This window comes from Rhamphochromis longiceps, linkage group LG20 (assembly GCF_057381845.1).
Source record: "Rhamphochromis longiceps isolate RC_006_pf linkage group LG20, R_longiceps_female_GT1.1, whole genome shotgun sequence".
Classification (NCBI taxonomy): Eukaryota; Metazoa; Chordata; class Actinopteri; order Cichliformes; family Cichlidae; genus Rhamphochromis; species Rhamphochromis longiceps.
Window position 1 is genome coordinate 10,264,045 of NC_140576.1, and position 15,261 is coordinate 10,279,305.

Here is a 15,261-nt window from a genome sequence, read left to right on the forward strand (position 1 = left end):
ATTGGGCTGTTGCCATGTTTCAGTCAAGCAAAGAAAGTCCAACTTACGATCACAGAGGAGATCATGGACCAGATGTCCCTTACCAGGGAGAGAGCGGATGTTTAATAGACCAAACTTGATGCTGGAGTTACCATGCCTGACAGTAGGCTTAGTTGATCTAGCCAGGTGGGCCAGCACACTGTGGTCAACAGCCCGGTCAGTCTTGCAGGGAGGACGACGAGTTTTTGACCAGATGGAAAATATTGAGTTAGTGTCACTGATGTTGAATCTCCTTCAAGCCTGGAGAACTATTCCTGAAGATACTTAAATAAACTACAAGGTTTTCTAAGAGAGTTCAGGCTGTGTTCAAGAATAAACGAGGGCATACCAACTATTGACTTTAAGGTTTGTTGGAATTGTACAAAAAAAGTGCTCGCAACAAGGAGTCTTTTTATATGTTTAATTGTTACTCTTTTCCTTTTAAGGTCAAGTTGGTACGAGGAGGCCAAGGCCTCTCTACTATACTCCTTCAGGAAACATTATAGAGAGTACACCATTCCCTGCTTTGTGTCAGATGGAGACCCTCCAGAGGACGACAAACTAGTCCAGCCAGCATGGAGGTCAATAATCAGCTTCCATATACACGTGTACAGCACACTGTAGGCCCCGTCATGTTAGGTTTTTGTCATGTAGAGGTGGGCAGATCCATCCAAATATAGATATCAGATTAATACTAGTGCAATAGGATCGATTCTTTGTTTTTATCCTGTAAGTTCAGTATGTAGCCCACTGAAATGTCTTATGTGTTGTTTTTTTCTAATTAAATGACATACCACCTCTTCAAAAACCTAGTTTCAAAATGCATGAAAATGTTTAAAGTTGTGTTTATTTGTATTAACCATTTATTGTGGAAAGAAAAAATTATTTAGTGGTCATTAAAAAATTTGCAGATTGATGATGATTGGTCTCATACATCATCACACACTGGTCTCCACTATATAATTTGCCTTTATAGGTTAAAAGTATCAGTATCTGTGTTGGTATCAGCAATCCTGACCCCGGTATTTTACTTGGTATTAGATTCATACCTTATTTTGTATTATCAACAAACCTTCTATATACAACTGGCTATTGCATATAAGGAACACTTTTTAAGCTACCCACAATATTAAACGTCAACACCAGCCCTCGTTTCGTAGTGTCTCTGATTTAATATTTGTCAAGTTTGTTGTCACTTATTTTTTGTGTTGTGAGGGGTTTGATTCTGCTCCCCCCACCTGACTGCTTAAAATGACAACCATAACAACAGTTAGGCTCCCAGTTTACCTCTGTTTCTTCCTATTTCTGTGACGGTGACATTACCTTGAGATAACTGTGTTTCCATGTGGAGTTTTTGATAAGTTGAATAACCAAAATTATTTGACATCTGACTTCAAGCACAAGACCTGACAAAATGTGGTTGTTGACCTGTGGAGCATTTACCACTTTTCTTTTTATACAAATAAGTGTGCGTAACTAAATGCCTCTAGAGTTTTAATAGTCTATTAAGGGAGCATGTATGTCCAAGAAATAGAAGATTTCTTTAGCTGGTATAAATCTCAGAAATAGTTCAAAAAAGGTGCATTTCAAAAAAGTTAATACTCCACTAAAAAAAAAGTTTGTTAATGGCCCCATCTCAGTTTTCTAGGTTGGTTTTGTGCTAGAATAATTATATTACAAGAAGGTATTCAGCTTCTATGGTGAAGATCATATTACACTTCTACATCTCTTATGTCATTTAAGCTTCATTTTAATAAAAAAAAACAAAACAACAACAACATATATGGATCTGCATTCATCAGATGTCCTTTACCTCCTCAGTCCCTTCAATACGCTCTACTTGAAGCTTCAGTGTCCTGCTGTACAACCCCCTCTAGTGGTGATATCCAACAATGGCTGCAATATCATAAACTTCCATCAGGTGACAGTGGGTGAGTCGTTTATAAAAAATGTATAGTTACATTAAAAACGCTTAAATAATGCTGGATTTTTATTCTTATCTACCTTGTTGTATTTGTGTCTTCCATTTGTAGGAGAAAGAGTGATTAAAAGGTTTACAGTTCAGAACATTTCACAGGAATCTTTGGATGTATCCTTTCTTTTTCTTTTTGTTTTTTACAAAACTATTAATTACCTTGCTGACAGCTTTAAACATTTGTGATACTCATGATATTCATAATACATATGTATGTGGTTTTTTTCCCTTTTCTGAATTTATCTGTGTGAAGGATTTTTCAGTAATGTGTATTATGTGCACACTGTGTTGCTTTATACACAGCAGAATTCAGATATTTGGTGTTAAAGTTCCATTTTGACTTTCAGAACTAAATAATTGTGCATGAAAGAGTCAGGTCACCCAAATTAGACAAATAAAGCACATTTTCTTTGTTATCTCCAGAAGAATTTATCATCACAGACAGGTGGTGATTTGAGGATATCAAAATCTGGAGAAAGGTGCATTTCATGGCCCATCTCTCAAACTCTCAGACACCATGGTATCGCACTGATTACAAGGTTTATAGACTGTGGTTTGGAGAAAACTATTTATAGTGCGCACTGTGACATTTGCCAGCAGCATCATAAATGAAATTCTGTTCACCATCATTGCATTAGGATGGAAGCAGGCTGTTGGTGTGTCTCTGGGGTTGAAGATGCTAACTATTAATCTCAACATCCACATTTCTAGTCTGACTTTGGGGCTTTTGTTTCACTTCATTTCCTGTCTTAGTTTCACCATAATTTCTGTTTGTCTCTACTTTCTGCCAGAGACAAACAGATCTTATTTAGCTCATGCTAAATAAAAAAGAAATTGCAAAAATCTGGAAAAGTCCTATCAGGGATGACATGTGAACAACAACAAGTTGAAGAAAAAGATGTTATGTGTTCAAATGGATCACCACCGATAGCACAGATTACAGTGGGGCAAAAAAGTATTTAGTCAGCCACCGATTGTGCAAGTTCCCCCACTTAAAATGATGACAGAGGTCAGTAATTTGCACCAGAGGTACACTTCAACTGTGAGAGACAGAATGTGAAAAAAAAATCCATGAATTCACATGGTAGGATTTGTAAAGAATTTATTCGTAAATTAGGGTGGAAAATAAGTATTTGGTCACCTCAAACAAGGAAAATCTCTGGCTCTCACAGACCTGTAACGTCTTCTGTAAGAAGCTTTTCTGTCCCCCACTCGTTACCTGTATGAATGGCACCTGTTTGAACTCATCATCTGTATAAAAGACACCTGTCCACAGCCTCAAACAGTCAGACTCCAAACGCCGCCATGGCCAAGACCAAAGAGCTTTTGAAGGACACCAGGAAAAGTATTGTAGACCTGCACCAGACTGGGAAGAGTGAATCTACAATAGGCAAGCAGCTTGGTGTGAAAAAATCAACTGTGGGAGCAATCATCAGAAAATGGAAGACATACAAGACCACTGATAATCTCCCTCGATCTGGGGCTCCACGCAAGATCTCATCCCGTGGGGTCAAAATGATCATGAGAACGGTGAGCAAAGATCCCAGAACCACACGGGGGGACCTGGTGAATGACCTGCAGAGAGCTGGGACCAAAGTAACAAAGGTCACCATCAGTAACACACTACAACGGCAGGGAATCAAATCCCGCAGTGCCAGACGCGTTCCGCTGCTGAAGCCAGTGCATGTCCAGGCCCGTCTGAAGTTTGCCAGAGAGCACATGGATGATACAGCAGAGGATTGGGAGAATGTCATGTGGTCAGATGAAACCAAAGTAGAACTTTTTGGTATAAACTCAACTCGTCGTGTTTGGAGGAAGAAGAATACTGAGTTGCATCCCAAGAACACCATACCTACTGTGAAGCATGGGGGTGGAAACATCATGCTATGGGGCTGTTTTTCTGCCAAGGGGACAGGACGACTGATCCGTGTTAAGGACAGAATGAATGGGGCCATGTATCGTGAGATTTTGAGCCAAAACCTCCTTCCATCAGTGAGAACTTTGAAGATGAAACAAGGCTGGGTCTTCCAACATGACAATGATCCAAAACACACCGCCCGGGCAACAAAGGAGTGGCTCCGTAAGAAGCATTTGAAAGTCCTGGAGTGGCCTAGCCAGTCTCCAGACCTCAACCCCATAGAAAATCTGTGGCGGGAGTTGAAAGTCCGTGTTGCTCGGCGACAGCCCCAAAACATCACTGCTCTCGAGAAGATCTGCATGGAGGAATGGGCCAAAATACCAGCTACTGTGTGTGCAAACCTGGTAAAGACCTATAGTAAACATTTGACCTCTGTTATTGCCAACAAAGGTTATGTTACAAAGTATTGAGTTGTATTTTTGTTATTGACCAAATACTTATTTTCCACCCTGATTTACGAATAAATTCTTTACAAATCCTACCATGTGGATTCATGGATTTTTTTTTCACATTCTGTCTCTCACAGTTGAAGTGTACCTCTGGTGCAAATTACTGACCTCTGTCATCATTTTAGGTGGGGGAACTTGCACAATCGGTGGCTGACTAAATACTTTTTTGCCCCACTGTATGTAAATACTTCACCACCAACACTCTACAGTGAAACCTGAGATTATTCCATCATTTCAGATGTACCTGGACATTTAATCCACTTCACCTTATGAATGGCAGCTCTTTACATGTTTTACTTTCATGTCCACAAATCAAAGATTACAAAAAACAAAATCAATGCACTGCTTCTACTACTATAATATTCACCGTAGCTTTTCTTTAACCCTTTATAAGCTGAGCTCGTCGGTGTTGGACATGTACAGTCCCTTTTCCCTGCTCAATGCTCTTAGATCCATAAGACCTGGAGAAAAACACACTCTGATTCTCGCCTTCAGTCCAACTTTGGAAAAAAAGGTGGGTTAACTATGTAAATATTATAATTTAGCTTTGAGTGACAAGCCGACCATCTGTGTTAATACACTGAGTCTTCTTTGTACCTGTTTATGTAAAATTAATCAAGTATAATGATGAACACACTCATCTAACCTGTACTGTTCCAGTGCTGTGACATGCTGGAGGTGCGGTGCCAGAAAATTACCCTGGAAATGACTCTTCTCGGGGAGGGAATAGTCCCTGCTGTCACCTCCTCCCACAATGGAGATGTTCTTGACTTTGGCTATGTGCTGGAGAAGGAGACTGCCTCACAAGTCGTGAAGGTGTGTGAAAGTTAATACGAACAAAAAAAAAAAAAAAAACTGTCGCTAGTTACTTTTGAAAACTAATTTCTTAGTGGACTGAAAAAAACTCACTTGGTTAACTTTGATGTAATTTTATTTAAGTACATTAACTTAAACATATTTTATGATTCATGTAAACACTAAGTGGAACGAGTAAAAATGGTAAAAGGGGCCATTTTCATGTGTTAATCATAGTGAGGAGACTCACAGGTTTTATGGTTATAGTCATGGATGCGTTAGTATAACTCTGAGCCATATGAAAACACTCACAGCTAAAGCTGATGCTAAAAACGTGTTGGGTGTTTTCTATTTCTCTTTCAAATGGGTCGTTCCATATAGATCTCTCCTTAACCCTCCTCTACCTCCTTTTTCTCCTGGTCTCCCATCCCTTCTTTGCACTTCACTTCCTCTCAGATTGTTCCCGTATTTGTTGGACTATTTCATTTTCATCATCACGTCACCATTAAGAAAAACAAAGGCAGCACCATGCAAGATATTTTTAGACTACAGAGTAATGAGGGAAAAACAGCCTCGGTCACTGGCATTAAATCTCGTTCTCCCTGCAGTTGCAGAACAGCTCAGCGGTGGCAGTGAGCTTCAGGGTGATGCTCGCTAGTCTCTCTCCCTTCAGACCTCAGGGTGGAGCTGACCGGGTGGCCTTTCTGCTAGAAGAATATGCAAACTCCCATGTCCACCCTGCTGTGGGTAAGATTTGTTTGGAGCTCCAGAAGGGAAAACAGATTGCAGCTTGTATTTTTAACACTTTGTCCGTATTTCACTGCTCACGTAGACGTTTTTGTAGTATTTGACTACACATACTACTAAACTTGACCTTAACTTGACTTTAATACAGTATTACCTACTAGAAGTATTGTATAAGAGAGCACAAATGTGCACCAAATAGCCCAATAGTTTAAATTTCCACAGTTTCATAAATTAAAACTAGCAGTTTTTGCATAATCCCACTGACAGACAAACACATCTGAAACTGTAATAATGCTGTAAATGTCAGAATATTTGCTTAAAAAAAACAGGAGGGTAATGTGCTCCAACAGTTCAATCCTTTCATACTGACCTAGCAACGTGTTTTCTGGCTTGTGCAGGGACTCAGAACTACAGTGGGTTGAGTGTGTTCAGTGTGGTGCCAGTAGAGGGCAGCATTCCTCCAGGGCAGAGCCAAGAATTCACGGTCACCTTTCAGCCTGACCACCCGTCTGTCAACTACTCTGACAAACTCACCATAGAGCTCATGAATAAGGTCAGAGGGGCACACACGTGTACAGATTTACACGCTCTTTCAGCTGTGAATGCATGCGTGCTCTCACCCTGTCCTTGTCCTCAATCACTGCTTATAAAAACTGATCGCATGGCCAAGGTTAAAACACTGTTCCTAATGCATTCATGTTATTTAGATGTCCTTACTGCAGCCTGGACGTCCTCTCTGGTCTTGATGATATAACAACCTTAACCCTGTGCCATTTCTGTCTCTCAGAGTAAAGTGTGTGTGATGGAGCTGAAGGGTGCAGCCTCTTCACATAGCATGTATCTGTGTGGCGGAGATCCGCTGACAGTGCCTGTTGAATCCCTGCTCCCTCCAGTCATAACCAGTGAACCTCAGCTCACAGGTGGCATGATTCAATTTCACTGTTTTCTCTCCAATATGCTCTTAAATACTGGGAAAATCTTACACTGACACTGTAAAGATGACTAATATCTTGCATACACTTTTTATGATTTACGCGAGCAAGGCCAGCGTATGTGATGAAGTAATTTATGCTAATCATAGCTTGCTGACAGCCCGTGCGCTTGTCACCAGCAGTCAGATCATATTTTACCACCGAATCCACGTGTGAAATAGTTGCACCTCCTCAGTGAGGTAGTAGTAAACTGTACTGAGTCCAAGAGGTGTTGGTGCATTCTGAACGCCTCTCACTGACACTGAGCAAAAATTGACTTGATGAAATGTGCATATTCTAAATGTCTTGAATAAGGAAGTAGCAATTTGCCATGGTGTAATTTATACAGTTTCATCGTTTCCAGCTATGTGTTTAAATAATTTTCACACATATGCTATTTGTTTTCTTTCTTTTTTTTCTTCTTTTCAAGTAAGTAAGTAAGGTTTATTTGTTAAGCACTTTTCGTAGACAGGCAGTCACAAAGTGCTGTACACAAAGATTAAAATAAAGAAAACATTAAGTAATAAAATAGACAATATAAACAATGCAAATTCAAAGCAATTCAAAAGTGTTGATTAACAGAAGGCCAGTTTAAACAATAAAGTTTTTAACTGCTTTTTAAAGGATTCCACAGAGTCAACCAAACGTAGTTGTGGAGGTAAACTGTTCCACAGCCGTGGTGCCACAGACTGAAAGGCTCTGTCCCCTCTCGTCTTCAGTCCTGTACGGGGAACAACGAACAAACTCTGAGCCTGTGAGCGAAGACAACGAGCAGCTGTGTATTTTATAAGAAGCTTGGATAAATAATCTGGGGCCTGGCCATTTAGTGCTCTATATGTTGAAACAAGAATTTTAAAGCAAATTCTAAAATCTATTGGGAGCCAATGTAAAGAATATAAAATGGGAATAATGCGAGCACGCTCACACAGCATGTTTTTGCTTTTTAAAGAGTGCAAGAGGTTTTATATTTTACATTTTGTCATCTTTCTGTGCAGCAGAAATACAGTATGTGCCAAAAGTGTGTGAACTTGCAGTGTGGTTTCTTCGCTTTTTGCATATTTGTCACACTTAAATGTCACAGATTGATTTCAGCATCAGTCAAAGATAACCTGAGTAAATACAAAATGCAGTTTTTAAACAATGATTTAGGGAAACATTTTATCCAATCATACCTGGCCTTGTGTAAAAAAAAAAGTAATTGCCCCCTAAACCTTATAATTGGTTGTGCCACCTTTAGCAGCAAGAACTCCAATCAAGTGTTTGTGACAACTGATAGTGTATCTTATACATCGCTGTGGAGGAACTTTTATTGGAGGGTTTTTCAGCATGAGCGGCTTGTTTAAGTTCATACCAAAGGATCTCAACCTCAACCTGATTTAAGTCCAGATATGCAAAACTTTAATTTTGTTTAGTTTTTTTTAACCACACAGAGGTGATTCAAGACAGAAAAGTTTATGAGTTAATTCTCCCTGATGGTTGTATGATCATTAAAGAGATGTAAGAAAATCCATGACTTGTAGTTAAAGAACTAAAGCCTCCAAAATGCCTCTCTTTAGCAGAGTCAGAGGTGACGGAGAGCCCCACCATTCCTGTGTTGGTGACCCTGAAGGCCAGGTGTAGCTCGGGTGCCATCACGCCTGCAGTCAGGGAGCTGCAAGTGGGCTGTATCCGCTCCACACAAACCAGTAAGAAGGTAACGTGCTGATGTTCAAGCATCCTGAAGCTTTCAGAAACAAAACCGACTGCTGCCACAGGTTTCATTGTTTAACACGGGGATTGAATTTACATTAGCACAGCATTCACTATCATGGTTTAAAGAGACATTTCTGTTTTTACCAGGGTGGTGAGTTTTACTGGGATAATGTGGCATCCCTGCAGCAGCAGGGCTTTAATGTGGAGCCGAGCAAAGGCAATGTGGACACAGGCCAGCGACGCGCCATCAGGATCACATGGACACCCCACACTGGATACAATGTAAGGAAGTGCTGATTTTGGTCTTTGGTTGTCTTTGGTGATCTGTGTTGCTGTTGATCACAAAAAAAAGTCATAAAAGTTCACTTCCAAGGAACTCAATATGTAGTTGAATAGTACAGCAAAGTTAAAGCATGGTTGTGAAAAATGGGTTCCAAAATGTGGAGGGAATATTGTTGATTTCAGCACGAGAAAAAAGTGTTATTTAAGACTTTCAGCAGAATTAGGTTTAAAATGTCTTCCTGTGTGAAACACGTGTATATACTTGTATGTATATACTGTCTGACAACATGTTTACGTCTGTGTGTTTCAGCCTTATGAGGTGGTGCAGATGTGCGTGCCTCTCACTTTAAAGGGCGACAGGATGAATGTTTACAGAGTCACCCTGATGGCTTTGGTCTCCACGACCGCCGATTGACCTCTAAAGGACTTGGATGATGGCCAGCAGGAATTCTGCTCACACATACTCTGACTAACCACAAATACACATATTCTGTGTGTGTGCAGAGCCAGCATTAACAAATAATGAGATCATTAAAGGTTTTGTTTGAACATTAACTTGAGCGATTTCATTTTGCGTTGAAATGGATGTAGAGGACTGAACCAGTATTGACTAGATTATTGCAATTTCCACTTTCAAATGTTGTCATATTAGAAAATAAAAACACAGTTCTCAGTTTTTTGTTAAGTTTTTGTGTTAAGAATCTCATATAACTTCCAAAAATAGAACGTCTAATAAAATATAGACATAAAAAAGAAGGTACACCGCCCTCTTCCAAGGTTTTACATATTAGAGCATATTAATAATCATCTGTTTCTTAGTAGGTCTTAAAATGGGGTAAATACAAACAGCAGATGACACATTGTACTTCACACATATTCATTATTTATTAGCACAGCTTAGCTTTGCAAAACTACATCTGAACAACCACAAGACTTGTGACCCTTGGCACCTTTCAGTCGTAAACTCCTGTCTATACAGAAAATTACAGAATATCTAATATAATATTTAAGGTTGTATTTTTTACTCACATTTCATGACTAATTTTGACAGACAAGCTAACAATCAAAAAAGGAACAGGAGTTGTTTTGAAAACTTTAACTTTTTCGTCTGATTATACTACATCAATGTAAATATGGACATTCCAGATGTACAGTATATATTTGAGAGAATAATATCTGTATGAGGGAAAGTTTTTTTGTCCACTTGCTTTTGCTTTTTCTGTTATGTGTATATTTTCCTGTGTAGAGTACCACAGCAACAACATTACAAGTTACAGCCCCGTGTATCTTTGTCCTGGACAGCTACAACTGAAATTCTCCTTAATATAACATGGAAGCAAACCTATCAAAAACAAAGTGCAATAGAGCATAAAATGTTGCAGAGATATACTGTATCTAAACGATTGCTTTACACCTGAGTGTACACCTGTTTTCACCACTAGGGGGTGTATGTAACACGAAGTAAGCAGCTGTGTTAAAACCAACATGGTAAAGGGTGTGTCAGCAGATGTAAGCCAGCAGATGTTCAGTAACACTGCTGGTATTACACCCATGAAGTGAAAGGAGGCCAAGTTCACACCGAGGTCACACAAGGAGCATATTAGGGAAAGTGGATCTAAATGGGCACACATTAATACATATGAATGATAAAATAGGATGAAAATGATACTAAGAACTGGGCATGTGAACAGTACTTGAAGAGTTAACTGATTAACAGTGGTTGTAACAATAAAAGTGAATGTAGCATTGCTATTATTTGCCAAGTGTATATAGAGGCATCAATCCAAAAATACACGACATGATGAAAAGTGTTCTCTCAATCATCCAAATCATTGAGTTCAGGTGCTCTATGGTCACAGGTGTATAAAATCAAGCACCCAGACATGCAGACTGCTTCTACAAACATTGGTGAAAGAATCAGTCACTCTCAGGAGCTCAGTGAACTCCAGCATGATGACACTGATAGGATGCTGCCTGTGCTGCATCCTATCCAGTCATGAAATTTCCTCGATATTAAATATTCCACAATCAACTTTTAGTGGTATCATAACAACGTGGAAGTGATTGAGAACACCATCTCAGCCATGAATTGGTAGTGGGGTCAGTGGATACTGAGGCTCATAGTGTGCAAAGATCGTCAGCTTTCTGCAGTCAGTCAGTACAGACCTCCAAACTTAATGTGGCCTTCAGAGTAGCTCAAAAGCAGTACACACAGAATGTGATTTCATGACTGATCAGCTCCTGCCTTATATCACCACACCAAGACATTTGTTGCTACTGTTACCGCACAACTTTGCGGTAACAGTTTGGGGATGGTCCTTCCTGTTCCAACATGGCTGTGCACCAGTGCACAAAAGCATGGTCCATGAAGACATGGATGAGCGAGTTTGGTGTGGAAGTACTTGACTGGCCTTCACCCAACCCCACAGATCACCTTTAGGATCAATTAAACCTTGTGGAAAGCCTTCCCAAAAAAATTGAAGCTGTAATAGCTGCAAAGGGCGCAGATATTTATATATGCAACAGAATATCAAATATAAATATATTAGATGGTGGGTTTTGTCAATTTTGAGGCACAAAATTAAAACATGTCATGATAAAAAAGAATGTAGACCGAAGAAAACCTGAATCTTCGACCAACTTTAAACTTAATGACAGGCGGTTCTATTTTCTGGAAGAGGAAGAGCAAGTAAACTCATTTTGCATCAGGATGGCTGGTCAGTCAAAGACGATCAGATTACAGGTTTGATTTACTGCAGAGCACCAACTCCCACCAGCTCTTCTAATACAATAACATCTTCATGCAGTTAAATTGTCAATGTTTAAGTCGGCTCTTTGGCAATGTGTTTTAAACATTTATCCACCAACAGTGTATCAAATACTTGTAGCCAGATATTTTAACCGTTCATTCATTATTTTTTGGAAATTGTCCAAGTAATTATCCATCTTAATAGTAATATGTGTCTTTGTGCGGGTGAATGCCGTGCCTGAGCACACAAGTAATAATATCAGTGTTGATATTAGTGCACTAGCTATGATTTGCTCACCGATTCTTTAATTATTAAATGCTGTGTATATTTCAGACCTAATCCATAGCAGGTGCCTGGTTTGTCCTGCGGCTAGGCTAGTAGATCGCACAAACCCTGCAAACATTTTCTCCACTTTAGACTTCACAGACTTCATTTGTGAAATATACACGAACACTTACTGTATGCATCCACGGGATTTCAAAATCAGTGCTAGTTGAGACGCAGGTAAACGGGCTCAGTGCAGTATGAATAATCAACACTCACATCGGTCAGTTGCTCTGTTACAGTCAAGTCAAGCTCTCTCTTGATAAACTACACAGGATGTTGTACAGTGTGAAGTGCAGGCCCTTTGTATGTGAACAGCAGATGTCAGTAATGCCTCACAGTGGACCAATAGGATTTGCCCTCTCTGAGAGATACATGCTGTAAGCATTTATCAGAGATTGTAAGAGATTATGCTAAATCAGATTACTGTACCCCAACCTGCCTATAAAAAGCAAGGTCATTATGAGCTTAGCCTCATGTAATGTCACCCGTTTTATGAAATGCATGAGATCATATTAGGCAATATTTGTGTTGTTATTTTGCCTCTTTTTCTAATCTGATTTCTCCTATGATCTCTTGTTAATACTGTGGGATAGTGCTACTTACAGTCCCTGCTCTGCTAACGGGTGGAGTTCATGTGTCCCTCTTTGTCTGTTAATGAATGTGACTTTTTGTTTTTAATCAAATCAGAAGCAGGACAGATCACTCTGTCCTTAATTACAATTTAGACTACATTAAAACACCACAGAAGTTATTTGTAACCACTTTAACAAGTGTTTCTAATGGGCTTTAAAGGCAAATTCATGCCTTCATAATACACTAAAATGTCTATTATTTGTCAATCCTTGCACTTATCAGCACTGTTTACCATGTCCAATTTATCCCAATTAAATTAGAATTCGTTTTGAAACAGAAAGCACATCCAGCTTTGGACTGTTCGCCTCATCAAAAGGCTGAATGCAGACAATAAGCTTTCTCCCCTGGGTGCTCTGAAGCACTACTAAAGAAGCTTCACAACACATATATGCAGAGACAGGCAGGGGTGTATCCAGGGGCAACTAAATCTCAGCAGCATTAACTTGGGTAGATGAGTCCCAGTGGAATCCCACACCCTGAACACTACCTGACAGACAGTCCTCTTTGCCAATGCGTTTTATTACATAAAAAGAAATCTAAATGAAGATATCAAATCCATAACCTTAAGATAACAATTAATACCAATATCGCCCTTTTGTACACCTATGAACTTGAAGGAAAGCTTTTGGTGGGTTTTAAATCACATCTCTATACAATACTGCATGGTTACTTTGGTGAAATTGTGAAATTAATGTGTGCTCAGAGAGCAGAAAGTGTACACACAGAACAGCAGGCCTGTCCCGCCACCACAGGTTTTAGGGTTTACAAAAGTGAGATGGAATCAAATACACACACTAGTGGAAATTCACATTTTTAAAGAGCATATTTACTGATTTTTTTAATAGACACAACTACTCTTATAACATTTCTAACTCCATCAGCTCATTCATACAAAAGAGTCTGTTTTTATGTAAAAGTATACATCAGTGTTTCAGAATGAATGTGACACATGCACACATTTGTCCAGCTCACATTTTAATTAAACTGAATTTAAACTGAACTTAATGTGCATTTGAAAAGACAGCACTAAACAGATCTGGCACAAACAGAGAGAGTAGCTCTCTCTAGGGAACATTTCTCTTACAAGCCAAGTAACAGTAGCTGTTGTCTTCCCCTGTCGGACCGAGCCCGTGCACACTTTGTTGTCTCAGAGGACGACAAAGTGTTCCACGTCTCCAAGTAACGCCTTAACCCGCTGAGCATTAACCCCCTCTTCTGAGCACTCTACCTAGACTACTGGTGATAACGATCAAGTCATCTCTGTGCTGCAGTGATGGCCCACCCATAAGCACTGAGCAGAAAGCAAACCCCCAATGATTTCAGTTTATATAATTGTGGTGAAGTTAATACCCAGAGAATATAATTTGTCAACAAGATTTTTTCCAGGACCAGCTTATACTAACCATAAGACATTACTGATAGATCAGCAGAAGAGAACATATTACTTGATACTTAGTTTTTGTTAAACACACAAAAAAATACAGGGTCAAATGTACATGTTAAACATATATAAACATCAGATGTTGGTGTAGCAAAATCGTGATATGTACTTAGTCACGCACGCTAGCAGGAAAGTAAACATAACATTTGCCTGTTTTGGATTGCAAATGAAAGCGTGTTGTTCATTTGAAACACTAGCTGCTTTACTGGCATGAAGGTCAGATTTCAATGGAATTTGATAACATTTTCATATTGCAAATACATGACACTTTTGGATATGCATCCGGTCTAATAAAATGCCAGGGGCACATTTATTTGAACTTTTTACATTGCTCATTGTGTATAACAACATAGCAGTGAATACAATAGTCACTTATGTTATTGCTAAAATGTATCCATTAATTTGTGGTCAGTTTTCAGTATAAAGCAACTAATAATCTGTACAAGTTTGTATTCCAAAGTGACAGATCCTCTGGTACAAGCATGGCCTGGCGTGTAGTTGGTTGTTCGCCCTGCCAGATAAACACTGCTGTATTGCTGTTAATGCCTAATCGCCTTAAGTTAGCATTTACGTTATTACCAGTAAGACCAGTAAGTATAAATGCAATCCATTATTATTATAAGTGTAACTGGTCTTTTAGCCATTATATATCCATCATGCTATATTTTGTTTTCTACTTCAACAACACATCAGTTATTATGAAAGGTATATGTAATTACATAAATTTTCAATCATCATTTTTTCGCCAATAAATCTAAGATTATTTGTATTGTTTATAGCTTTTAGAAAATAATCCCTTTAGACATCATCTGAAGCCTGGTTAATCTTTCAGTCATTTCTTTTAGTTAACTTTCTCTTTTGCTTCCAACTGTAGTGTTTTAAATTCACTCGAAATGTATGTTGTTGTTGTTTTATGACATTTTCAAATGTTACTTTTTTCCAAAGTACTTTCGTTTCTCTTTATGTACACTCTTTAGTTGCCCCACAACTTTCCATGTACCTTTCAGCAGCTGCATTCTCTTAGGGTGAAAATCACTATTCAGCCTTGCCTTGGTTTCGAAAACTCTCATTCGCTTTTCCAATTTTATCTTAAGTTTTCACATTAATCGAGTTTTAGAATTAAAAGCAGTGTTTTAGCAGGTAAACTTCCCTCTAGGTACGTTGGAGATACCAAAGATGGCAGCATTTCCTGATCTGAAGTGGTCGCCGACCCCTCCGCCGTGCGTTGTGACGCTGCCGTAACGTGGGGTTTCCCAGACCTGA

At 39.1% G+C, this 15,261-nt stretch overlaps 1 protein-coding gene across 6 annotated transcripts in view; it reads left to right on the plus strand.

Annotated features, from left to right (window-relative positions):
• cfap74 (cilia and flagella associated protein 74) overlaps positions 1–9,470 on the plus strand; it is a 54,878-nt gene extending 45,408 nt beyond the window's left edge. For 5 of the 6 annotated variants that reach the window (XM_085394415.1, XM_085394410.1, XM_085394414.1 and 2 more), the window contains exons 29-39: positions 465–599; positions 1,840–1,949; positions 2,052–2,107; positions 4,755–4,874; positions 5,021–5,176; positions 5,764–5,902; positions 6,301–6,455; positions 6,690–6,822; positions 8,430–8,566; positions 8,713–8,847; positions 9,158–9,470. In XM_085394415.1, the coding sequence (XP_085250541.1) occupies positions 465–599; positions 1,840–1,949; positions 2,052–2,107; positions 4,755–4,874; positions 5,021–5,176; positions 5,764–5,902; positions 6,301–6,455; positions 6,690–6,822; positions 8,430–8,566; positions 8,713–8,847; positions 9,158–9,262 (1,381 nt within the window). In that variant the 3' untranslated portion in view covers positions 9,263–9,470. The remainder of the gene's footprint in view (positions 1–464; positions 600–1,839; positions 1,950–2,051; positions 2,108–4,754; positions 4,875–5,020; positions 5,177–5,763; positions 5,903–6,300; positions 6,456–6,689; positions 6,823–8,429; positions 8,567–8,712; positions 8,848–9,157) is intronic. The other variant, XM_085394412.1, reaches the window with a different exon arrangement.
• Positions 9,471–15,261: the final 5,791 nt, after the last annotated feature.